General features: G+C 44.3%; 1 protein-coding gene across 1 annotated transcript in view; it reads left to right on the forward strand.

The window, feature by feature from the left end:
• Positions 1-1342: 1342 nt before the first annotated feature.
• Positions 1343-27126, forward strand: part of SQOR (sulfide quinone oxidoreductase) — a 56961-nt gene continuing 31177 nt past the window's right edge. The window contains exons 1-2 of the mRNA XM_004609640.2: positions 1343-1620; positions 26711-26955. Of these exons, the coding sequence (XP_004609697.1) occupies positions 26728-26955 (228 nt within the window). The 5' untranslated portion in view covers positions 1343-1620; positions 26711-26727. The remainder of the gene's footprint in view (positions 1621-26710; positions 26956-27126) is intronic.

Genomic DNA, 27126 nt, shown 5'->3' on the forward strand with positions numbered 1-27126 from the left:
ATATTGAATGAATACATGTATAAATTCCCAGGATCTGCCTAGGACATGTCGTAACTCTGATTCCTTATCCCCAATCTCAAACTTCCCAGAAAACTGTGCCTCCTAAAATTCTGCCTCCTAAGATGGTGTTTTCCACATCTAAGCCAGGTTAGGGAGGGTGGGACGAGAGGGGCTGAGTGCTGTGTCTGTGCTTGTGCACCCGGCAGTGTATTCGTGTGTGTGTGTGTGTGTGTGTGTGTGTGTGTGGTGGGGGGAGCATCATCACTGGCATGGAGAAGAGGTGGATGCCATCTTCTGTGCTGCCAGACTGCTGGGACAGTAGCAAGTGTCCTGTTGTCTTCCCTCTAGCCTCATTCAGGCATCAACAAACTACATTTTTGGTAGAACAAGCTAGATTCTAGTTTAACTGTAAGTTCACATTTTTGCATGTTTTAAAAATCATACTTTATTTTTGGTAAACCGCCTATTTTCTGTTTTTATTGATTTATTTTTATTGAATCACCGTGAGATACACAGTTACAGAGTTGTTCCTGATTGGGATTTAGTCATACAATGTTACAACACTGGTTTCTTCGCTACTGTACATTTCCCACATTTTGCAGGGTGTTAAAACAGATATTCCTAGGAATGCACCTTCGGGTAAATCTAGCTCTTCTTTGTCAGAGTTGTTTACCAATTGAGAAAATCATGCCAATAAGTTCTCAGTCTGCTTTGGTAACTATGGTATTCATGGGGATTTTAACAGAAGCAGCCAGGCTTCTGTTAAAATCACAAAGGCAAGTCACAAAGGAAGTTAACGTAAAGGAAACAGAAGTAATTACACTTAAGAGCCATTTGGGGAAGAGACTTTGTTAACCCACAACCAAGTTATTAAAAAGCATTAAAATTGCAGTAAGACTTTGGGGCGCCCCCGGTTTGTTTTAAAGAGGTGCTGCAAGCTTCGATAATAACAAAGACCCCAGTTATCCAGAGGGGATCTGCCAGGCCGGATAGTAAATTGGGAAAACGGGCCGGAGGCCTAGAACTGGCTGCCACTGACCCCATCTGGCCAGCGCCCGAGAAACGCTCAGCTCCAACGCGCACCTCATCGCCAGTCTTCCGGTCTCTCTGCGCCACGCTTAATGGGTCCAGGCAGTGTGCCTCGCCAGGGGTGAGAACCGGGTCCACTGCGTCCACACCAACGCTGCAGAGTGCCAGTAGGAAAACAGCCGGGCCTCCGGCTCCCGTCACGCCCCCGTTCCGCCCGGGCTCCGCCCCGTCGAGGCCTCGTCCTTGCCCACTTATGCAACGCGGTCGGCGCGGGTTGGGGGTGCAGGACAAGTGACAACTGGCCTCTGTGCCCTTCGCTGTCACGCGGGGGTCGGGATGACTGTGTCCCGTGGGCAGCTCTGCGGCGGGCGGACGCGCTCCCCGTTCGGGTGCGCCCGCGCTGGGTCTCGGGGCGCGGCGGGGCAGCGGCGGGACCTTGCCCGATCTCTCCTGGGGGGAGCCACACTCTCTCCGCCTCCGTCGGGGGGCCGGCCAGGCGGGCGGGGCCGCAGCCGAGGCCGCGAGCCCGGGCGGGGGAGCCGCAGCGTCTGCAGCCCCAGCTCTGAAGTCCGAGGCTCCAGTGGCCCCTCGGTAAGAGGCAACGGTGCGGGGGAGGCTGCGGGGCCGAGAACGGGGACCTGTGCCACCGGAGGCGCGCTGGGCGGGGACCAAGAGCCGCCTCCACGGCTGGGGACTGGGCCAGCCCTGTTCCCGCCGCTGGGACTTCTCGGTCCCGATGTCCCGGGTTCTAGGTGGCTTCACACCAGCCCTCCCGGCTTCCCCGACGCCCCGGCGCTCCCTTCCCGGAGTGCTGGCGCGTGGGAGGCGGTTAGGAAACCGAGCCGCGGGGAGCGCGGTGTGTCGGATCCTCGTGGGAATTCCTGGCGCCGTCAGCTGGTTGAATGCGTGTCCCAGCGCCGTCGTGGGGCTCAGTCTCCCGGGGTGGGAGTGGGGGACACGGTTTCCCACCGCCTCTGCGCATGGGACACAGTGGGGGGGGGCGCTCGAGGGGTCGGCGGCGGCTGGAAGAAGCAGAGCTGAGCACTTTGGGCCCGGAATGGTGGGAAAGGAGGGCCGGGGGAAGTTGGGGTGCCTGCCCTTTCCTCTTCGTTTCTCTTTTAATTCTAAAAATCCCGACTTAACTACTTGTGCAAACAGACAGCGAGTAGAGCCTCTACATCTGGCTGGCATGTCATTGCTCTCTCATGTACGGTTATGACACGTTTTTGTGAAGATTTTTACTTTTCTAGCAGTTTTGGAAAATTTAAGGACCCCTTCTCAGAACGATGTTGTACAGACATAAAAGTATTGTAGAGGAACCGGTTCTAGGATATTTGTCAAAATAATAAAAGAACGCATGATGTTCTTTTATTATTTTGCCAACCACTGTTTACTTCATGGACTGTTTAATGGGGGCTGGTATGGGGGGGGGAGAACTTTGTAAAGAACAGGAAATTTTGAACATGCTGGGGTTACCCTTGTGGCTTTGTGAAAGACTGAATGCTGTCCCTTCAAAATTTAAATATTGTTGTCTTAACATCTTCACTTTCATAGCTACTTTGCTGAAAAACAAAACATAGCTGTAATAACAACCATGATTTTGAAGTAGCATTAAGCATAAACAATATTTCAAGGTGACACCTATAAGAAAACAAAATTAATTTGTGTTGGTGACAGGTGTAAATGCTGCTCATACGGAGGTTGTGTGCTTAGTATATAATTGAAGAAGATATTAAATTTCAAATAGAGATTAGTGAAGTACTTAAAAAAGGATTTTTAAAACCTGAGCTTACTGGCTCAGGTCGAGATCCTCAGACAGTGTACACCCCCCCTAAAGTTAGGTGACACGACTTCTAGTTTGACCCTTACGTTGAACTGTCACATGAACTTTTTCAGAGTGGACAGTGGGAATAATTTTCCTTTCCCATATATAATATATAAGGTGCCCAGTACAAAGGGGTGAAATAAATATTAGAACATGTTTGTCTTCTTGAATAACAAGTTTGCAGCTGTCACCATCTTATCCCCAGTCCTCTGTATACTGGGTATACATGGGAGGTGCTCAGTAAATCATTATTGACCCATGGTAATGTGAATTGGAACTGACAACATCAAAAACCCCAGATATATCAGGAGACAGCTAGTGATTGGAGAAATAATGAAAAAAAAACCTGCTTTTCTCTTCTTTCCTATCTTTCTTTCTTTCTTTCTTTCTTTCTTTCTTTCTTTCTTTCTTTCTTTCTTTCTTTCTTTCTTTCTTTCTTTCTTTCTTTCTTTCTTTTTCTTTCTTCCTTTTCTTTTCTCTTCTTTTCTTTCTTCTGGCTCATCAAACATGCAAACACATCTGGAGATGGAACGCTTGAAATATCAGTCAGGGCTCATAGGTCTGTTTGGGAGGGTTTGTGTAGCTGGTGTTCTGCCAGAAAGATGAAATTAAATTTTCATAGGAACCAAGATTCCTTTCAGAACAGCTTCACCTCCATCTTGCCTGTGTCTCAGTTTGTTAATCCGATGTGTTGTAACACAGGAAATGTTTTACAAAGAATGGAGACCAACCCATGATGAAGCATTTCTGGACATAGATGCACATTTCTCTTTCCATTTTTCTTCTGGCCTTTCTCTGACCTACTACATAACTCATCTCTAATTCTGAATATTTGGTAAAAGGGAGCCTGGGGGCAAATTGCTAAAGCTGTCCAGACTAGGCCTAATGTCTACTAATTGCTGCTTAATTCTCAGCCTTTGAGAGTTGATTAAATAATTGAAATGGCTGTGAATAGAGGAAGAAGAAAAGTATCATCTGCCAATCACTGTTTACTTTCATGGACTGTTTAATAAGGCTGGTATAGGGGGAGAGAACTTTGTAAAGAACAGGAAATTTTGAACATGCTGCGGTTACCCTTGTGGCTTTGTGAAAGTCTGAATGCTGTCCCTTCAAAATTTAAATATTGTTGTCCTAACATCTTCACTTTCAAAAATCTTTGACTATATCTGTATATGGAGATGGTCTTAAAAAAGGTCGCTAAGGTCAAATGAAATCATAATCTACTATGACTGGTGTCTTTAAAAGAAGAGGAAGAGAGGGCCTTGAGCAATAGTATATGAAGTAGAGGGTTTGCCTTGCACACGGCCGACTGAGGTTTGATCCTTGGTACCTCATATAGTCCCCTGAGTCTTCCAGGAGTGATCCCTCGAGTACAGGGTCAGGAATATGTCCTGATCATTGCTGTGTATGGTCCAAAAAACAAAAAGAAAAGAAATGAAGAGGAAGAGAAACCAGGAACCTGTATGGAGGATAAATCTTATGTAGTTTAGAGCAGGAAGGTGACCATCTGCAAGCTCTGCACTCAGCTCATCAGTCTCCATGAGATGCCAGGGGCTGAACCCGGCCGGCCAGGTGCAAGGCAAATGCCCTGCCCTCCTGCAGGAGACAGGAGATATCAGACCTGTCCCCACCTTGATTTTGGACTTTCAGCTCTGGGACAGGAGGAGTAAATTTCTCTCCTTTGATCTACGTTGTTGGTGGTTGTGGTGGCAGCCCCTGAGCAGACTAACACCTGCCTTCTGGAAGGGGCTTCTTGTAGTGTGACCTGTGGCAATTTCACTCTATTTTCCTTTGTTTTCCTCACCTCGTTGCTCTCAGCTCATCGGTCTCCGTGGGAAAATGATATGTTTTGACAACCAGCATGTTTATAACATAGATTGTGAGAGCTCCCCAAGGAAATGCTGAGTCAAAGTGAGGTTTTGTGTTTCTCGGAGCACCTGAATGTTGCTTAGGATGAGAGAGGAATCATCCTATTTTCCAATCAGTTGGATTAATATGATAATTTTGAGGGGCCAGAGTGATAGTACAGTGGGCAGGGCATTTGCCTTGCACACAGCTGACCGGGTTCGGCCCCTGGCATCCCATATGGTCCACCGAGCCCCACCAGGAGTGACTCCTGAGTGCAGAGCCAGGACTAATCCCTGAGCATCGCCCGTGTGACCCAAAAAGCCAAAAAAAAAAAAAAAGTTTTTTTGAGCATCTGGTAGTCTGAGGTGTCAGTACCACAAGTGTTGCATTTGAATACCTGTTCAGGCTTCACTTCTCCCCACTCCATCCTTGCCACACCCAGTTAGAAGATACTAGAGGTGTTTTGGGGTTTTTGTTTCGTTTTGTTTTGATTTGGTTTGGGGCCACTCCCAGGTGCTAGGGATTAAACCAGCTCTGCTGTATGCAAGGCAAGCAACTTGCTTGCTGTACTATTGTTCTGGCCCTGAATCATTGAGGTTTAGAAAAGGAAGGGCCCTTTGAAGCTAACTAGTCTTATCCTTTTATTCCATGGATGAAAACCTGTTAGGGATGAACCATTGTGGAGTGTGGACCCTGGATGAAGACCTGTTAGGGATGAACCATTGTGGAGTGTGGACCCTGCTCTCTAGATTTCTGACCCTCAGTAAGGCTTCAGCAGAAAGGGGGAACTGTGTCATTTAATGAATCACAAAAGACATGAGCATAGGGAGCCCAGCACACCTGTTGCCTTGCCTACCCCTCATTCTGTCCTAACCTTATTAAAGAATTGAGTTTGGCATCTCTTCAATCCTGTTTAAACAACAGATGTATAATGTGTAATTAAAGAGCCTCTTCCCATTATGTGACGACCTCACACACCAAATTGCAGGGAACAATATGCTTAATTGGCTGGTCTCTATAATGAAATCCACCCTTCAGAGTCTTTTTGTGGACGTGTCAGTGGAATTCCAACGATTCTGAGGCTGCTGAGCCATTTTTTTTTTTAATGATGCTTAACAGATTCAGGACCTTGAGGCTTAAGCCAATACCTGTTGTGTGACTGGGAGCAAATTAATTCCACATCAGGCCTCCCTTTCCTGTGCCTGGGGGATGGGTACACACAAGCTTATATAGATGTTAAAAGGAAACCTTGCTTTCTTTTTTCTTTTCTTTTTTTTTATTTTTATGAGAGGTCAAATATAAATGAGTTGAAGGGAAGCTGGTTTTGTTAATTTCTACACTAGAGAAGAACTTGAGTGGTCAAGTTGTGGACTAAAGCAAGCAGAGAAACAAGGTGCATCTCTTACATAATTCAGTTAAAACCTTTAACCTTCACTTGAAATATTCAATGGACTAATTGTTTCTTCCTTCCTTGGCTCCAGAATGCAAGAATTTTCCATCTGTAAATATATTTTAGTTTTTTTTTTAGCAATTGTATAATTTGGTAAAAATCAGCTGTTTGTTATTATAATGCTCTGTGATTATAGACTGAGTATACAGGAAATCTGAAGGATTGTCTCAGTAGCACAGAGAGAGCCACAGCTGCCCTTGCCAAGTCCTCACTCATTGTTAATCTGTAAATCCTTTTATTTTTTTGTTGTTGTGGGACCACTCTCACTGGTGCTCAGGGCGAGTGTTATGGAGTGTGGGTGATTGAACCCAAGGCCTCTTGCATGCCAGGCTCTACCACATGCCAGGCATTACCACTTGAACCACGTCCTCAACCCATTTTTTAACTCTAAAGAAAATCTCAACGGTTTTCTGCTAAAGAAATAGAGTGAGAGAATGGCAGTGGGACTCTTAAACCCTGAATCATCAGGGAGGTGAACTTGGTTGTTTCTGCTTCCTGGACGACTATTTTCTCACTGTGTTCCTGGGGCATGATCAGAGCAAATGTCAGCCTTAACAGTTTAATATTTAACAGTTTAATATTTAAACAGATGTCTGGCCTTATAACAGCTCTGGAGGTTGAGTTCTTAAATGGCTCCCACAGGCTAAAGTTAAAGAGTTAAAAAGCTCAGTTCCTTAATATTCTAGCAAGCCCCATCCTGGGCAGCCATTGCCCAACAGGAGGTGTGCCAAGAGGAGGGCAGAGGCCAGGACACTTGCGTAATCCCTTTGAAGAATACCACTCCTGCCCTTTTCCAGAGAGTAGTTTCCTTCTCTCTTACCTGCCTTTGGACCTTACCTGCACCTTGAGAAACCCAGGACTGCTACTAACACGCTTCCTTTATTACATGCATTTGGACATGTCTGGGGTCACATTCTTCCTCCTTTGCCCCTAGAACTAAGAGTTCCCTCAGCATGTGTTTTGCATCTGTGTTTTCATCTCTGTCCTTATTGCCTGCTCCACATTCTCACTGGAGCCAGAGTTTCTGCAAAGGACCACTCAACAGATCTTCATGATCTTGTTTTTGTCTTTTATTACAGGTTTTTTACTTCTTTTATTATATCTACAGGCTCTACAGCCATCAGTGCTTAGCTTATTGCCTGGCGCATAATAAACAACAACAACAAAATGCTGGATTCTATGGAATAACTTTTATTTGCTCTCCTGGCGTGTCCTTCTAAGGCATCAGTTTGAGTAAAAATTGCTAAGGACGTTCCCTGATGTTAGTTGGGAGCCTGACCTCAAATGTGTGCCAGTCCCTAATAGGTGACATGAGTGACAGACTGAGTGGGACTGGGGAGAGCTGGAATTTCACACAGGGTATAGATGGGTTCCCCAGCTCCCGACAAGCGCTGGCACAGGTGACTGTGAGTCCAGTGCTATATAGAAGGCCTGTGTCTTGGCTATTCTTCCTAGAGATGCCCAATTTTTTAATCTTGGCACTAATTCATAATGGAAGGGAACAATATAATTCAAAGCTTGGTCCTGTCAGCCTTTATTTTTGCCCATTTTGACTTTTATGCCCGACCTGGCGATACGCTGCAGTTATTCTTGGCACTGCATTCAGGAATTGCTCCTGGCATCCATATGGAATGCCAGGGATTGAGCCACCTTGGCTGCGTGCAAGGAAAGTGCCCTATCTGCTGTACTATCACTCTGGCACCTGGTCCTATTAGCCATTGAAATTTAGGTTGATGTTTCGTAGCGCTGAGATGGCATGACAGCTGTCTAGAATTAAGCTCCCCAACTTATGTGCTCTTACATAAGCCTATCCAAATGATTCCAGCTGCCCCAGACTGCGACTACCTTATCTGCCAGTTAAAGTGATTCATTCTCCATGACTCTGTTCCCCCAGTCTCTACCTAAACAGACCCTTGGTTTGTTTGTCCTGTTTCTGCCCATACAGAAACTCTCTTCACTTGCCTGAATATTTAACTATGACTTAATTTTTTCCCCCAAGGATCCTTTCCATATCTCATCTGTTCTTCCCAGCCTCCATATTTTCAGAATCTTTATTTGCACTTCACATGCCAGAACCTAATCAGTAGAACCACAGTGCCAGTGTGTTAATCCCATGTTTCAGCTACACCTGAACAGACCTGAAACTACTGAAATCTTTGGCCCCGTCACCCCCAGATGATTCTGATATCATTCTCCTAGTTGTAGTCTAACTCACAACCATATTGTTAGGAATACTAGAAAAACAGTTGGAATTAAAAATATATATATTGTATTGAGGCATCATGATTTACAAAGTTATTCATAGCCGAGTTGCACGCAGTTTTCCAACAGCAGTTCACTGCCAGTGTTGACATCCACCCACCGGTGTCAGCCACATTTTTAAAGGTTGTTGTAATTTGGAAATTTGGATCTCTTATTTTCAGTGTTTAAGTTCTGTGGTTCAGATACACACGCGCACACACACACACACACACACACACACTAATTGATTCAAATTAGAAGGAAAGTTTGATATAAGCTTCTGCCTTTAACACTTGTACATACTAGTTTGATCTCTTTTCCAGTTGCTTCCTGACACAGGTTTCCTTTTCTTGAAGCTGCCACCCTCTGTTCCCTCACATCTATCTCTATGTTTTGTTAGAATGTCTCAGTTCCCTAGCATGACACTTTATAATCTGGCTATGATTGATCTTTCTTGTTTATTACTTCTTTCTTACCTTCCATTGGCCAGGCACACCCTGAGCTTTGCCACCCTATCAAACAAGGTCTCTGGAGAGAGTTGGCACACTCAATAATGTTATTAAGAGGGATGGAAACAACTATTTACAAAGGGCTGGGCAACACTAAGGGAAACCATCAAGAAAGGTGAAACAAGTGTTCACCATTGATTTGGCACCTGAAGAAAGCAGAGAGAGGGAGTGATTCCTGGAACCTTGAGGAGAGAACCACCCCTCAGGAGCCTGGGCCTTTGGCACAGGGGGCAGACACTGTTGATCAGGACGGGTGTGGTTTAGGGGTGAATGTCCTTATCTTGCTCTCTTAGCTTCAAGTTCACCAGTGCCTCCTTTTGGTTACCTCAGTGTGAGTCAGTGGGCCAGTGAAGACATTAGTGCTCCCATCCCAGTCAGCTCTCAGGCTCAGAGCAGGGTCGGCGGGCTAGAAAAGGGTTGAAGGGTGGCCATAGTTTTTAGTTTCTGTTTTTGTGTCTTCTGACATTCCTGTGTATTTGTGGACTACTGCAGCTAAGGAAATAAGTTTCCTGCTTTCAAATAGTGTAGGATAGGGCTGGAGCGATAGTGCACTGGGCAGGGCACTTGCCTTGCATGTGGCTGACCTTGGTTTGATACCTGGCTTTCCATATGGTCTCCTGAACTCTGCCAGGTGTGATCCTTGAGTACAGAGCAAGGAGTAAGCTCTGAGCACTGCTGTGTCCTCCCCCCACCATTGCCCTCCCTCTAAAAAAAACAAAGTGCGGAATAAGCATAAGATGAAAACTATAGGCATGTGATTTGAAAAGGGAGAAAGTAGATGAAAAGTCACTCTTCCTTTTGGCATGCAATATGGCCTGTATTTTCTGCAGAGGACACCCATTTATCTTTCTGTAATAGTTCTTCCATTTCCATGTATTTAGAGAAAGAATGGGAAAAAATAAAGTTCTTTTTCCAGTGTGTCTCTCTACTCTCATCTTTTACAAGGAAGTGTTCATTAATGCTTTGTTGGAAAATCTCATCCTTTACAAATTCTAATTGGCACTACAGGACAGCATTTTAGTCAGCATCCTGCCCCTATGAAACAACCGCTCTCCCAACTTCCCTATCCTTTCTCACTGTCCAGTGTCATGATCCTTTGGTTCTTTCTTTAATTCAGAAGGCTCCCTAGCTGGGCCTTTAGAGTTTATGCTGGTCGGTTTGGGATGATGTAGAGATTCTCTGCAGTGCCTTATGTCTCCTCCACTGTGTTCCTCACTTTTTTTGGAATCTTTACTAGCAAAGTGTTGGATAATCCTGTGTTTATTATGTATTCAGAACTATTAGGCTTTTCTATCTTGCTCCTCAGTATTCTTCTGGCATCCATCCATTGTCCAATTCAGACACTCCCTTTATTTTTTTAAAAAAAATTTTAAATTTTATTGAATCACAGTGAGATAGTTACAAGCTTTCATGTTTGGGTTACAATCTCACAATGGTCAAACACCCATCCCTCCACCAGTGCACATTCCCCACCACCAATATCCAGGGTATACCCCCCCCCCCCCGCCTCTATGGCAGACAACATTCCCCATACTCTCTCTCTACTTTTGGGCATTATAGTTTGCAACACAGACACTGAGAGGTCATCACGTTTGGTCCATTATCTACTTTTGGCATGCATCTCCCATCCCAACTGGTTCCTCCAGCCATCATTTTCTTAGTAATCCCTTCTCTATTCCATCCGCCTTCTCCCCTCCTCTCATGAAGCAGTCTTCCAGCTATGGGGAATCCCCATGGCCCTTGTATCTACTGTCCTTGGGTCAGACACTCCCTTTCAAAGCAAGGAGGAAGTGGGGAGGAACCCTCTTTTCCTTCTTTGGAGCTCCTCCTAGAAACATCCCCCCCACCCCCCGCCCTGCCATGGCTCACAAGATGCAACTTAGCAAGCAGGTGATGTGGCCAGTAGTTTTGAATGTTCCTGAATGTTGTTACCTAGTTTGCTCCCTTCCTCCATCCAGTCCACACAGTTGTCAGCTTACTCAGGACCTGAACTAATTAATTACTCTATCACCTGGGTGCCTAAGGTTGGGTCAGTCAACTATGAGAAAAGATGAACTTTTGCAATTTATTGCAACTTGGATGGAATTGGAGGACGTTATGCTAAGTGAAAGGAATCAAAAGTAAAGGATAAAGACCAGATGACCTCACACGCATGCAAAGTATAAAAAAATAAAGGGTTTAGACAGTCCACAATGGAACTAATCCTGAGACATAATGAGTAAAACTTCGAACTGATGGTGTGGAGAGGAGAGCAGGAAGGAATGTGGGATAATGGTTGAGGGATCTGAGGTACTGGTGGCTGGATTGATATAGTAGCTCTGCAACGACAAAGATTTCAGCACTATTATAAACTATGATACCTGAACAAAAACAAAACAAGACAAAAACTCCAAAGAAAAGTAATTTCCTCTGCCCCCTGAATCATATGTGTGGTGCTAAGGAGCTGCTGGCAGCAAGGTGCTTGGGGGTCACTTCTACCACTGCTTGGGGGACCCTGGTATGTTGAGAACCGAACCCAGGGCCTCAGACATACAACTCAAGTTCTTTGCCACATCCCAGGTTTTTAATATATCTTTTTAAGAAAATGATTTAAACCATTAATCTTAAGATTTTTTTTCAATCACTGTCATTCCATTGCTCATTGAGTTGCTTGAGTGGGCACCAGTAATGTCTCCATTGTGAGACTGTTGTTACTGTTTTTGGTATATCGAATACACCACGGGTAGCTTCCCAGGCTCTCTGAGAGGGGCAGAGGAATTGAACCTGGGTAGGCCTCGTGCAAGAGTACTGAGTTTTTATTCTTAAATATTAACTCATATGTCAAATGATTTTTAAAATTTTATATATATTTTTCATATTTTAATTTTTATATTTATTATAAATTTTATGACCTATTTTAAACATTTTAATATTTAAACGAAACCTTCTACTCTTCAGAACTTGTTTTGCATAAAACTTGACTGACCTTATTAGCACCTAACATTTATAGATTGAGAATGGTGTGAGGACTGAGTGCAGAAGCTTCTGACTTTCCACACAGAAGGTGCTTGTGTATAGCTCAAAACTTTGTGGAAATAGTCTTCCAAACCATGGATGATCCTCCTGACCCTTGTCTCTATGTTCTTAGGTCCAACACCAATTATTTTACCAGTGTTTTAGAGATAGTTTTTGCAGCAGAATTGTAACATATGTCACCATTCTTTCACATAATTATTTTTTCAGCTATTCTTTCCATAAAGATAGGTAACATATGTAACTTGCTAAATGCAATTTAATTTTGTGTAGTATATAAATATGCAATAGAAATATAATCTAGATTAATTATGCTTCCTGATTTTTGATTCTGTAGATTTAGTCATTATATAAGGACAGTTCAGTGAAGGCATAAACCTGAACTCATATACTTACATTCTGCAGAAATCTTACTCTTTAAAGACCTTTCTGAACATGTATGCCTGATGACACTTCCCTTTTATAAAGTTTAAACAGATAAAGGAGATGTGAAAAGTTTCCATTGTGAATGTTTCAGGTTTCAATGAACAGGTGGTAAAATGTGACCAAGGAAGGTAAGGCACTGTGTTATATTCTTTCAGAATGATTGTCACATTAAAAAATAGTTCTGGTCACAAAGGTTTCCTGGTACATGGCATTGGTGAAAGGTTGAATTTAAAGACCATAATAAAGCTTTCTAAGAGCTAGTTTTAAAAAATGCATAGTTGTACGAACCTATAGAAAACAATTAAAAAACATATATAAATAATAGATGTATCTATGAAGAAGGATTTCACCACATCTAAGCAATGCTTTAATCTCTATTCTATCCCTCAGCTACCCCAGCTAAACAGTTTTAACCATGAATATATAGCATGGTGTGCTTTAAAAAAATAGTTCTGGGGCTAGAAAGACAGTACAGTGGCTGGTATGCTTGCCTTGTACCTCATATGTCCCCTAAGCCCAACCAGGTTTGATCCCTAAGCACAGTGTAGCCAGGAGTAAGTACTAAGTGCAACCTGTCATAGTGCCCCCTTTTCCCAAAAAGTTCTTATAGCCATGTTATTTAGCTGCCAAAATTTTGCTTGTAAGTCCACATAATTATAACATTGTATAGTAATATAGAATTAGATTCCTTTTTAAATGCTGATAGTTCAGTGGATGTGTAAGGAAACAGCAAAATTCTATAAAATCATCCGTCTGACTGAAAAGCAAGCCCAGCCATTTTCAGGTAGGTATGTTTTTAAAATGAACCTGGAAAAAAATTATTTTTCCCACTCCCAGTGGTACCAGGGGAAGCTGTGGAGCTAGCCCTCCTGCACGCAAGGCTTTGCACTGCAGCCCTTGAGCAAGCTCCTTGCCCACCTGAGATTTGGCCTAATCAGGTGTAGTGAGGTCAGCACACCTGGGAGACAACTGTCATGAAGGGAAGAAGTTTCCCAGCAACAATAGGCATGGCACATTGTGTACGGCCACCTTGGAAGCACCTGGGTTGAGTGGAGGGGAAAGCATTGGCAAAGCCTATATTTTTTTTTTCTGAGGCTGGCTGACTGAGTTTGGGATGGGCTGGTTTGAATACTTCTTCTTTTGCTTGTTTTGGGCCACACTCAGTTATACTCAGGTGTTGCATGAACGTTCGTGCAATCGGAGGCGCTGAGATAGGAACGCGGAAGAAATGCCTTGATTGGAGGACTAAGGCTCGCTCTGGCTCTTAGCAAAGGCAGAGGGCTTCGTGGACCTCCTTTTATTGATCATGGTACCCCTAAAGGGCGCAATACAGTGACGTCACCAAAGGCATCAAAAGATGTTACAGGAAGAACATTGAGGCAACATTATTTCCTTGTATCCGCAGGCCAGTATCTAGGCCTCCGGAAAGAAGATGCAAAACCAAAACTGAAACCTTCCTTGGGCTAAAAGCACTTGGATTTACATCCCAAAGACAAAGCTGGGCGCTGCACCTGAAATCTACAATTTACAATATCAAAGGTCTGGCCTGGCTAACACCATCTGCATGTCAAAGACCAGCTAGGCTTCTGTGAGAGAAGGAAAAACTGCTCTTTTCAGTATACTGAAATTATTTTTCTGAAGGCAGCTTGAAGAGGGAAAATGTTCAGCTTCATCCAGACCAGTCAGGACACACGAGAAGTCTCGCCCATTTTCATGGGTCCCTATGTTCCTGTCCGTAGTACGGTACAGTATACATGGGCTCGCCCTGATAGCTCAGTCCAGCCCCAACACTCAGGGGTTCCTCTTGGTTCTGCATTCAGAAATTACTCCTGGTGGTGCTCAGGGGACCATATGGGATGTCAGGACCATATGGAACCATATTAAACCCAGGTCAGCTGTGTACAAGGCAAGACACTCTACATGCCATATTATCACTTCACTCCCACTCCCTATTTTTCCCCCAGTTTTTTATTTTTAAGATTTTTTTAATTGAATCACTGTGAGGTAGACCTTTACAAAGCTGTTCATGATTAGGTTTCAGTCATACAGTATTCCAACACCCATCCCTCCTCCAGTGTACATTTCTCAGCACCCGTGTCCCCAGTTTCCTTCCCATCACCCTTCCATCCCGGTATGCCTCTATGGCAGGCACTTTTCTTTTCTCTCTCTGTCTCTCTCTCTCTCTCTGTCTCTCTCTGTCTCTCTCTCTGTCTCTCTCTCTCTCTCTCTCTCTGTCTCTCTCTCTCTCTCTCTTTCTCTCTCTCTCTCTCTCTCTCTCATCTCTATCTCATCCCCAGTATTAATACTTTTAATGGACTTTGGGGATGTAGCAACTTCCTTAGGCATATGACGTCTAACTCTGGGTGACCAGGACAGAGACAGTGATTTCTGGAGTGTAAAACCAAAGTGGGGAGGCAGTTCAGACTAGGTATTACTCTCTGTAAGAGTTAGCTGTGCAGAGAGGGGCAGTCTCTTGGGTCAGTAAGATCCTCAAGTATCAAAAATCAAAGTCAGAAAATCAAGAGCATGATTAGTACAATGGAATGCAGACTATCTCCAGAAAGGTTTCCCAAAGTATCCAGTCCTGTGCCATGAACAGGATTACATTCTTACAGAACATCACTTGAGATGAGATCAGGTTAAGGAGACAGCATTTGCAAAGTAATGGCAGTAATGATTTCCTTCTGAGAGTTTTCCAAAATTAGAATAGCTTAATTACATGGTTACAGTAATATTAACATTTTAGATTAATTATGTATATATATATTTGCCATACCCAGGAGTGCTTAGGGCTTCTTCCTGGCTCTGTGCTCACGGGTCACTCCTGGTGATGCTCAGGGGACCATATGTAGTGCTGTGGGATCAAACCAGATTTGCTGCATGCAAGACAAGTGTCTTAACCCCTGTATTATGTCTTCAGGTGCCCATGCTCTTCCGTCACTGAATTTTAAAAAAATTATGTTTATGTTGGCTAGTTTTCCAAATTTGGACCTATACTTTTGTAGTTTGTCATAGAGTATAATGGTTAATTTTTATATGTCTATTTGAATAGAGGCCATGGGATGCTCAGATATTTGGTGCGTTCATGAAGGTGCTTCTAGAGAAATCATTATAAAGAGTAAAGCAGATTTTCCTCCTCCATGTGTGGGTTGCCTCATGAAATCAGTTGAAGGTCTGGCTAGAACAAAAAGTCTATCTGTCCCAAGAATAAGAGAGAATCTGTATGGTCACCATGTCCATGAGCCTTTTCTCTGGTTGTAACGTTGGGGTACAACCAATTCAGGTGCCTGGCACTGTGCTTGGTTATTAGTCTGTGTAGTGATGAACCAGTTTTATAACAGGGCTTAGGATCTAGTTTGGGACTAGCCAAAGTAGCCCTGTCGTATAGAGAAGGGGACAATTAGCAAAGCTCAGGGCTGGCAGGAGAGACCAGTCAGTTGTGTAGGTGTGGGTCGGCAGAGTGGCCCAGAGGAGCGCTGTAGGCACTAGGGGTGGATTTTTCCAGGAGCAAATGAAGTTATGCTTCAGGGCCTCCCTCTTGCCTGGACTGTTGTGGGTGCAAGGAGTTCTGATGTGTTCTAGGAGAGTATGCTTGTAGTTTTTGATTTATTGTATACAAGAGTTCTCAAAAGAGTCCGAATCGCCAAGAATCCAGACATTTATTGTGATTGATTTTCTCATTCAAATTGAACCTTTGTACTTAATTTTGTAGTTGTGGTTTCCGGTGCCCCAACTGTATAGGTTTAAATGCCCATGAAAGTCAGAGTTGCCTCTGCTTATAGGCCTGCCCTCCAGCAGGTAGTGTGGGTAACAGTGTTACCCCACATGGGGTCACAGGATTTTCTGCCCTACCCAGTTCCACAAAGAGTATCTGAGCTGGAAGAATGGCCACTGGGGAAATTTCACCTCTAAATTGCCAGCTCTTTCTAATAAAGTCAGTATTATTGCTCCCAAGGGCTTTTGGAAAATGTTATTCACGGGAAGGATTCAGCTCTGCCCCTGCTGCAGAATAAATGTCTGGCTGCTTTGGAAGATCAATGGATTTTTCTGGGTTTCAGTTTTCCACTTTATAAAGGGGTACCAGTAATGCCAGTTTGGAGTCAAGTGGAGACCCTGTGAGTCGTAAAGCACTCAGCTCTTGGAGTTAGGGAGCAAATATGATTATAACTGTGCTGTTGTATTTTTGTTAATTTATTGTCATATTAAGTATGCCCAGGCCCTAACATTTCAGAGAATGAGCCAAGATTTAATGCCCTTTGTTCTCTCCTAGCCCCAATGTATGGGGTTTAAATTTTTTGAATTGGAATTGAAAATAAGGCCCAGCAGGTAAGCATTTTTCCTGAATTACCTCTTAAGACTAGCTGTGAGAACTAAATTGAGGTATCTGGTTGAATTAAATTCTACTGCTTAAGGTAGTGATATGATCTGAGGCAAGTTCTCTAAGCTTATCTTTTCATCCAAATAACGGGGCTCATTCAGAAGAAATAATTTCTTATTATTAATTAATAATTAATTAATTAGGGCTTAGAATTTTTGGAAACTAGAGACTTTCAGCAAGTCTGAACCACGATTACAAAATTATCATAAGAAGTCTTCAGAATATTGTTTAGTGAGGTACTGAAGTGCACACCAAAGTTAACTGGTATTACAATATTTCTCTGGACTTTCACTTAATAATTACTGTCTTCTTTCTCAAAGTAATTTGGTTGAGAGACATACAGAGATACTGATAATAATCTTAGGGCTGATTTGATTAACATGTTGATGCTGGAGAGTGCTACTGCTGGTGGGGTGGTGGTTCACACTTGAATGTGGTTTACTTTAGCAAAATTGTGGTACAGACATCAAAGTGTTAATCATGCCTTAAAAAGCCCACAGGAGGAATTTGTGGGGGTGGAGCTAGTGGGGAGGAGACAGTAAAGGGGTGGGACTAGTGGAAAGGGAGCAGCTGTTGGAGGGAGAGGAACCTTCTAAATCCCTTCCCCTGGGTACTGAGTGTGAGCTCTTTGTAGGCTGTACAAGTAAGACTCATTCATGCTTCTGAGACTGGGGCTTAGGAATCCAACTATCAGGATGTAGCATTCCAGAGTAAGCTTGTCCCAAGGAAGCCTGTGGCTGAGAGATTGGGTGGGAGGAATGGGGCCCATGACAGAGTTACTAAGACTGGGTCATTGTGTCTTTCTCTTTGATTTGGTTATGTTCTTTAAAGGTGATGTTAAAGGTTGACTTTGTGGATTATTGAAACTCAAAACAAAGAGAGACTCAGAGTTGAACTGAATCCAATAGTGAGCCATACAAAGACCCACTGTTTCCTCCAACAGAAATCTCTCTAAGGGTTACTACAAGTCCTGCTGGTCTGAGGGAGTTTCATTAAGAATGCGTTGAGGAGGAGGAGACTCTGAGACATGGAAACTCTGGTGAGGTATAGTGTTGGAATGGTGTATACATGAAAATCTGTCATTGACAGTATAGTAAACCACAGTCAGGAAAATAAATTTGAAGAAAATAAAATTTAAGAAAAATAAAAAGTACTTCAGTGAATCCTTAGCTGACTTAGAGGCCAGTTCTGAACTCAGCCAGGTGTCCTGGTTTATGCCCAGTGAGTGACATGTCATGTGGCAGAAGATAAGGGAGCTTTGGCCCAGCTTTTCTAGGAAGGGCCAGCTGGGGGAGAGTGTGGATTCCCAGGGACTGGGTTGGTCACCAGTGACATAAATAGGAGATTCCCAGGAGACTGTTTGACCTGTCAATCAGCAGGGATTTTACTTTTCTGTTCAATATGGCAGGTAAATAGCAAGCATTTTTTGCCCCTTGAAAGAAGCATTCCACTGATTGAGGATTAATTATGGTATTTAAAATCTAATTTTAAAAGTTTGGCATTAGTTAATTGTACAATGTATTGCACATACCACTTTTTAAATGTAAGTCAAATTTAGGTGGTTAAAAAGTTGTGTTTATGTTTCACCTTGTAAGAATGTAGAGATAAAATCGGTGTGTTCTTCAATATTATCCTGTATAATTTTAGTTTGTTTTTGTCATGCCCAGCAGTACTCAGGACTTACTCTGGGCACTGTGCTCAGGGGTCATTCCTGGTGGTGCTTTGTGGGGACCATGTGTGATGATGGGGATTAAATAGGGATCATTTGCATGCAAGGCAAGGGTCTTAACCCTCATACTGTCTCCCCTGTCTTAGACTTAATTCTTATTTCTTACTAAGTTTTAGACTACCTTCTGGGAGTTTAAGGGGTCATATTATGTCTATGTTTATGTTCTTTAATTACTTCTTAGATAGACTTACTATTTTCTTTGACTGTAGGGTCATGTTTGACTTCTGTATTTCCTTCTGGTTAAAAAGTTTGATTGGGGGCCAGAGAGATAGTACAGAGATTAGGGCACTTGCTTTGTATGCAGCTGACCTGGGTTTGATCCCTGGCACTCTGTATGGTCCTTCAAGCCCTGACATGAGTGGCCCCTGAATGTAGAGCCAGAAGTAAGCCCCGAGCACAGCTGATTATGGCTCAAAACCAAGAAACAAGCAAATAAAAATTGGGTGACTGGTGCACCCTTCCATTGTTTGTGGGTTTTATTTATTTATTTATTTACTTATTTTCCCCTGTGGGATTATTTTGCCTGTGGGTATTTTGTTTGATTTTGGTCATCAGGAGAGGTTTTTGTTTTTTTTTTAATTTTTTGGGTCACACCCGGTGATTCACAGGGGTCACTCCTGGCTCATGCACTCAGAAATTACTCCTGGTGGTGCTCAAGGGACCATATGGGATTCTGGGAATCGAACCCAGGTCGGTTGGGTGCAAGGCAAATGCCCTTGCTGTGCTATTGCTCCAGCCCCCATCAGGAGAGTTTTGGATCATGATTTTGGGTTACACTTGGCAGTGCTCAGGAACTACTTCCAGGTCACAATGAGGTCCCTCTGTAGAGCCTGGGGTCTATGTGGTATTAGGGATTGAACCTAGGCATTCCTCTTGCAAAGCATGTGCTCAGCCTGTTGAGCTGTCTCTAGGGTCTATAGACTTGGTTTAAGTCAATCTCAGAGATTCCTCTTGTTTTTTGATTTTTCTCTGATACTACTGGGTTTCTTATAAATCCCAAATATATGGTTTTTCTTACACCTACTGGGTGTCCAACTATTCACTTCAATTAAGACAGGAATTCTCACATCAAAGCCTCACAAGTTAAGGAATCAGTCTTACAAGACTGTCCCCTCTTCAGATATCAATGATGAATGGGGTCCCAGGTGATCTGCGCTGCTGTCTGTCTGACTACAGATCTGAGGGTTCCCAGAATCCCCCCTCAGGTTTGGTGATTCACTACAATGACTCACAGAACTCAGGACAAATGCTTTGCTTGGCATGTTGATGCTGGTGCTATCATTTGTGTTAAACCACGACCAAGCATGAACCATTGGTGGAATGCACCTGAATCAGTGTGGTAAGCACACATATTTATGTTAATGAGTGCAATCCAGCAACTGCCAAATGGAAGAGAGACCAAGGACGAGGAAGTGGCCATAGAGCTTCCCAGCCCTCTCTGGGTGTGTGATGCCACTTCTCAGGATGTTCTCACTAGCCTGGAAGCACTCAAACTTGTGTTTCAGGATTTAAAAATTTTTTTACAGTAGTCCTGAGGTCACTGCTTTACAGTTGCACAGCACCACACCAATCCTTCCAACGGTGTTTTAAGATTATCCCATGGTCCCTCTCCACCTCACCCCAGCCCCAGCTCTGTTGATCATGTCTCAGGTTTTGTTTTCATCAGGGAACCAATCCCTTGTTTGTTTCTTCACAAGACACATTTGAGTGAGATCACCCAGGACTTATCTTTTACGTTTGTTTCAAATCATGAATCATGAAATCCCGTTAATCACCGATTTCTCGGGCGGGCTCAGTAACATCTCATTTCGTCCTTTCCCTGAGATCTTAGAAGTCTATCTCGACTCGGCCCTCCTAACGATGTTGCACTGGGGGCTCTTCAGGGTCAGGGGAATGAGATCCAGCTTATTACTGGATTTTGCATATGAATACACCATGGGAAGCTTGCAAGGCTGTCCCATGTGGAGAGGAAACTCTCAGAAGATTGCCAGTTTCTCCCAGAGGGAGAAGTAGGTTAAAGATATCGCTTCTGAGAGCTTGCTTTTAAGTCTTTCTCTGGATGTTGGCCGTTGATGGGATTACACACACCTGGTTTCCTCTGCCGGTATCTTCATGCATGAGGCCTGTCCGAACGTGTGAAGAGGGGCCTCCAGCATGGCTGTAGCTAGGTTCCGGTGGTCTTTGGCCGCCGGGAGCTCTGCTCGGGGTGGGGAGGGAAGCTGGAGCCCATCCCCTCCTAGGGGCCCCGGGGAAGACAGCCAGGCATGCGGGCAAGAGACTCTCTGCCATTTGTTTCAAAATTGTTATTAAATCCAGTCTTGAGTCAGGGGTGACTGAAAGTTCTATGTGTTTGGTCTTTGGTGTTGAGCCCTGTGCCTGAAGCTACCTCAGGTTCCCATTCTGAGTCAACTTACTGGTATCAACTCAAGCATAATGGAAATGAGTTGATTTTATGGGAGAAGGTGGGAATTCAGGCTCCACCAGTGGTATTCAGGGCTTCATTAATCCTGACTCTCTACTCTGGGGTCATTCCTGGTGGTGCTTGGTGAACCCTGTGCATTGCTGGGGATCAAACCTGTGTTTTCTTTTTTCCTTTTTGGGTCACACCCAGCAATACTCAGGGGTTACTCCTGGCAGGGCTTGGGGGACCATATCAGATGCCGGGGATCGAACCCAGGCTGGCACGTGCAAGGCAAATGCACTACCGGCTGTACTATCACGCTGGCCCAAACCTGTGTTGACTGAATGTAAGGCATGCACCTTAATCTCTGTATTATCTTTACATCTCCTGGGCTTATTGTTAGTTGTTACTACCTCTTACAACTCAAGAAATACCAAGAGGGGGCTGGAGCTATAGCACAGCAGGTAGGGTATTTGCTTTGCATGTGGCTGACCCAGGTTCAATCCCCGACATCCCACATGGTCCCCCGAGCACCGCCAGGAGTAATTCCTGAGTGCAGAGCCAGGAGTCACCCCTGAGCATTGCTGGGTGTGACCCGCCCCCCCAAAAAAAAGAAATACCAAGAGATTGAGGAGCTTTATGTCAGAAATGGGGGCAAAGACCAACTATAATTATAAAGATAATGACAATGATAATGGTAAATCTTAGTTCCACGATGGAATATTAAAAATTTCAATTATGTCTCATTCTAGTTTGTTTCTAGTTTTTGACATTGTCATTCTTTCACTTTATAACCAACAGCATTAGATTATTATTATTTTTTTTTTCTGATTTGGAAGTTTGGCTGGAGCGATAGCACAGCGGTAGGGTGTTCGCCTTTCATGAGGCCGACCAGTGTTCGATTCCTCCACCCCTCTCGGAGAGACTGGCAAGCTACCAAGAGTATCGAGCCCGCACGGCAGAGCCTGGCAAGCTACCTGTGGCGTATTGGATATGCCAAAAACAGTAACAGTAAGTCTCACAATGAGATACGTTACTGGCGCCTGCTCGAACATATTGATGAGCAACGGGATGATAGTGATTTCCAATGATTTGGAAGTTTAGTTAACAGTGCGTGGTTCGAATGAGAGCTTAATTGAGATTTTCAGGTGAAACTTGGAATTTTTACTCTTAACACATCCTTTGAAATTATTGTTCATTGTTTAGAAGTGAAATTGGACTGCTAGGTTGATTTTACTTGATGGATTTTATTTTAAAAAAGCTGATTTGAAGGATTCATGTTTACATACACACACATACACATGCACACACACAAACACACAACCAAAAACTAAGAAACTGCTAAAGTAAAACAGAACTAGGAGTCTTAGATAAATGAGGGAAATCCTTTTTAACTTCTTCCTCTTTCAATCGAAGAACCTTGGAGTGTTGGACTGGAAGAGAACTAGGAGATGAAATAACTTGGTTCAGCCTGACCCTCTGCAACCCCACTATTGTTTCCTGGCTTCCTTGGCACCAAGATGTGTTCTTACCAGCCAGGTCATGCTCTTTTATCTGGGAAGTGAAGGGTTTGGCTATGATTCAGTGAACAAGTAGAGTTAGGGTGTGATGACTGTCTTTTCATAAATAACTTCTTTCTTCCCTACTAAATATCCTGCTTGGTGAGTTCCTGTATTCCTTAATCATTAAAACAAATCAGGGGTGAGAGAGAATCTAGGGCCTAGCACACTTGCCTCGAATGCAACCAACTCTGGTTTAATTCCTGGCACCACATGGTCCTCCCAAACAACTTTGGGTGCGGTCCTGGAGGCCTCTGACATTGCCCAAGTGACCTGGGTAATTCCCAGAATGAAAAGGAGGGTCTTTCCAAAGCCTATTGGGTAAGACTTGGGAGGCCACCTCCTCTTGATCCCCCCAAAATCAAATTGAGTAATTAAATAAAACTAGGGCTGAAGAGATATGATATAGAGATATAGATATAGATACAGGAAATGAGGTGCTTACTGTGCATGAAGAAGGCTCTAGTTTGATCTCTAGCACTACACACGGTCTCCTGACCACCACTAGGAGTAATTCCTGAGCATAGTGTCAATGGCCTGCTCCAAAGTAGAAATAAGAGAAGCCAAATCACCCAAACCCTGCTCCTCAACCCCACTCCCACCCCAATTTTTTAATTTAATGTTTTTTTTTTAAATTTAGTCACCATGAATTACAAAGTTGTTTGAGCTTCAGGCATACAATGTTCAGCACCAGTCCCTTCAACCAGTGTCCACTGTCCTCCATCAATGTCCTCCAGTGCCCCCAACTCCCTTCCCCACTCCCTTCCCCGGGCCAGACTCAAAAGTAAAAAAAAAAAGTTAATTAAGGAGAAGTTGAGAAAAGCATACATAAATAAAGGGAAGAAATCAATGAATTGTGTCAAAACATTGCTAAGGTGTCAGTACTGTGAAAACTGGTTTCCGTTTTCTGGGAGTGTGTGTTTCTCATTCAGTGTTAATATAAGCACTATTTTGTTTGAGGCAGAACTGAGAGTAGAGTATTCTGGGTTCAAGTCAGAGTCTGCTACTCATAGGCTGTCTGACATTGAAGGAGCACTTTACTCCTTGCCTCAGTTTCATTAAATGGGGATGGATGGTAGCCTATCACAAGTTAGGTACTCATATGAAAGACCTACTTGGGCTGGAGCGATAGCACAGCAGGTAGGGCATTTGCCTTACATGTGGCCAACCCAGGTTCGATTCCTCTGTCCCTCTCCGAGAGTCCAGCAAGCTACCCAGAGTATCCTGCCTGCACGGCAGAGCCTGGCAAGCTACCTGTGTTGTATTCGATATGCCAAACACAGTAACAACAAGTCTCGCAATGGAGACGTTACTGGTGCCCACTCGAGCACTTGAGCAGATAAGTTACTTGTTATCATCGTAGTACAGATTTAACATTGCAACTTCATACAATAACAGATAAAATATAGAAAAATAAACCAACATTACTTATTATTTTAAAATATAGAGAAAACCATTCAGCTGGTATTAACATTTTGACTGTTGTGGGGGGAAGTTAAGTAACACCTGGCTCTGTTCAGGGACCTTATTGTGTGTGGCGCTGGGGAGTCAACCAGGGTCCTCTGTGTGCCAGGCAGGCCCCATAAGCCTTGTACTACCTCTCTGTTCATTTTCATGGTTGCTATTTTTGAAAAACTGCATTATCCCTTACGTAGTTGAGGTCATAGTGCATTTCCAATGTTTATATGACTCACAATATAAACATTTGTCTTGCGGGCCTCCCAAATGGCGGTCAGGAGTCCCAAGAGCCCCACCAACAATCCTTGGTCAACAGGCCAGTGATTCAATGTGATGGTAAGAGGGCTGCTTGAGTCCATCCACCTCCTGGCAATCTCTGGAGATGCTGGAGCAGGAGAGCCTAGGATCGAACCTGTGCCGGACGCTGTTAGGTCTGCACCCTAACTGCTCTGCTGTTTCCTGGCTCACCTAAACATTCCCATGCTCTTTGTAAATGCAAGTTTAGAAGACCACAGAAGACATCTTGCATAACCCTACTTCACTGTCCTTACTGGTTTGACATACAGACTGCTGACTTGGGCCTCCCCACATATTGGATTGAAGTGATTATAGTTATTCCAGAGTCAAGCAGTTAGTGCCCTCACTTCCCTGGCCAGTGTGGGGTTTGTGGTCGCTGTAACCAGGATGTAATCCTGTCCAGGCCATACCAGCTTGCTGAGGGGATTCATCTAATGAATGAATGTATGAGAAATGTCATGGTAAAGATTTTTCTTTATTATTAGATGTTCGTTTCTTAGATTCCCAGAAATGGAAATGTAGAATTAAGGATATTGAGGAGAAAATATTATCGAGAAGGTTGTAGTTTTAAAATTGTAGCAACAGAGCTGGGGATGTGGCTCAGCACATGCCTCACAGGTGTGAGATCCTGGATCACACATGTTCATAAACAGAGACAGACTGGAAGTTGTCAGTGGTATGAAAACTCTGAGGTAGAGTTAATATTAATGAAAGTGAATGCTCCACTCCTTTCCCCCATTCCAAGTCAGTTCTCCCTCTTTTCGGGCTTTATCTTCTTCATTTTTTAGACCTTTCTCCTCTCAGCTTTTTCTAACAGCTCCTAAATGCACCTCTTCTTGAGGTCAGAGGAAAATCAATTAATTTCATTGTCCCTCTCAAGACCTTAGCAGCTGTGTTACTCTCCAGCTGGGTGCTTGCATTTTAATCATTTTAATGGTCTTTGAGAGGGTTGTAGTAATCTTATACTTGCAGCAGTAGAGCTGGGAATGTGATTCAGCAATCACACACAGTTTCCAGGACCATTGTTGAACCCAAAGGGCTGAAGTTGGTGGTGAGATTGGAGACAGAAATACTACCAGGAATGGGAGATGTTTTCAGGCTTGATTCTCTGAATTCTACAATTAGATGGTATACAAGATGTCGTAGGGACTGGTGAAGCCATGGCTGATTTCTGAGAATTCGCCTTTTCCTCACTACAAAGCTTTGCTGCTCAAGTAGAGGCTTGTTTTGCTGGAGGTAATGCGTATCGCACAGAGGAGCTCCTAGGAGAGATTGTTTACTGAGTTGGATGTAATAAAAGCTTGGTCAGCAACATGTGCAGATTCTGTCATGAAATGAAACTTTCTGCTACCAGGAAAGCTTCCTGCTGTGGCTTTTTTAATCTTCTGGTTGAAATTGCTGGAGGTGTGGAGGGCTTATCCTGTGTATCTGTAGCCCATGACTGATTAAATTGTGATTAAATTGTCTGGCCCTGGGCAATCAGAACCAGGAGACCTCTGAGTAGGTCATGGCTCCCAGGACCTTGGTCTGAATTCTGAGTTACAGAAGGGGTGGCATTCTTTTGTTCCATTTTAGGGGGCGAGTAACAGAAGGGGTGGCATTCTTTTGTTCCATTTTAGGGGGCGAGGGTTTAAGGTCTCCCAAGCAGTATTCAGGAGGCAGATTTGCGTCCATCCAGCACAAGAGTTGTGTACAGGCCAATGCAAGAGCTTGAGGATGTGGTTCTTCTTGGGCCCATTGATGCCTGGAATTATCCAGGCCACTAAATGGGTGCTTGGGAACCTCCAGAGCCATTCCCACTAGTGCTGTACCTGCTTCAGGACTGTACCTGGTGATTCTCAGGGGACCCTGTGGTGCTAGGCATTGGGTTGACCTCCGACAAGGCAAGTGTCTTAACCCCAGTCGTAGAGGGGGGTTTCATACTGGACTGCTTCTGTTTCAATGAGGTCTTTTGTTTTTCTTTTTGGGTCACACCTGGTGATGCACAGGGGTCACTCCTGGCGCTGCACTCAGGAATTACCCCTGGCGGTTCTCAGGGGACCATATGGGATGCTGGGAATCAAACCCGGGTCAGCCGCGTAAAAGGCAAACGCCCTACCCGCTGTGCTATTGCTCTAGCCCCTCTGTGAGGTCTTATGTGCCCTTTTAGTAAGGAGATGCAGACATCAATGGTGGACTTAGAAGCTAAAGAAAGATTTGAGGGGAGGGTGTGGGAGGGGAAAGGTAACAGTTGGCTACAGCCTTTGGAAGCCCAGGATCTGTGGACAGACAATGGGGACAGAGAACAGAAACTTAAAAAGGGGAGGCTTACCTGACTCGAACAGACCTCTTGAGGTCCCGAAAGAAGTGGGACGAGAAAAGGAAAGTGGAACCAGATTTTAGCTATCAACCAAGCATTCACAGGGAATCGCAGCTAGGTTTGAAGGTGGTGCCGAATTGAGGTGGGTCCCAGCCGAACTGACCAGGTGCTTTTCCCTGAAAACAAATAAGAGCTTTGACTCCACAGATCTCTTCCTTAGCACTCAGAGATTCTCTTGTTCCTTCCCAGCCTGATCCAGCTTGAAGATGGCACCGCTGATGGCCGCGGTGACTGGACCTCGCACCCTGCTCTTCTCTGTCCGACTGGGCGCCGTGCAGGCCAGCCCGCGGCAGCTGCACACAGGGGCCTGCCTGGCGGCCAGGAACTACTATGAAATGTTGGTGCTGGGTGGGGGCAGCGGGGGAATCGCCATGGCTGCCCGCATGAAGAACAAGGTGGGCGCTGACAACATGGCCATCATAGAACCGAGCGAGGTAAGTCTTTGTGCTGGGGGCTGCAATGGGGCTGGTGTGGAGGTGTCCAGGTGCCCTGCCTGGGCCTGACGTGTCGTAGCACCAGGGCTGCTCCTGGGTGGAATGAGCTGCTGTTGGGATTAGCTGAGGGGGGGAAGACAGATTCTTGGTTTTCATGTTCTCTGTGTTTGT

Source organism: Sorex araneus, chromosome 3 (genome assembly GCF_027595985.1).
Source record: "Sorex araneus isolate mSorAra2 chromosome 3, mSorAra2.pri, whole genome shotgun sequence".
NCBI classification, from domain to species: Eukaryota; Metazoa; Chordata; class Mammalia; order Eulipotyphla; family Soricidae; genus Sorex; species Sorex araneus.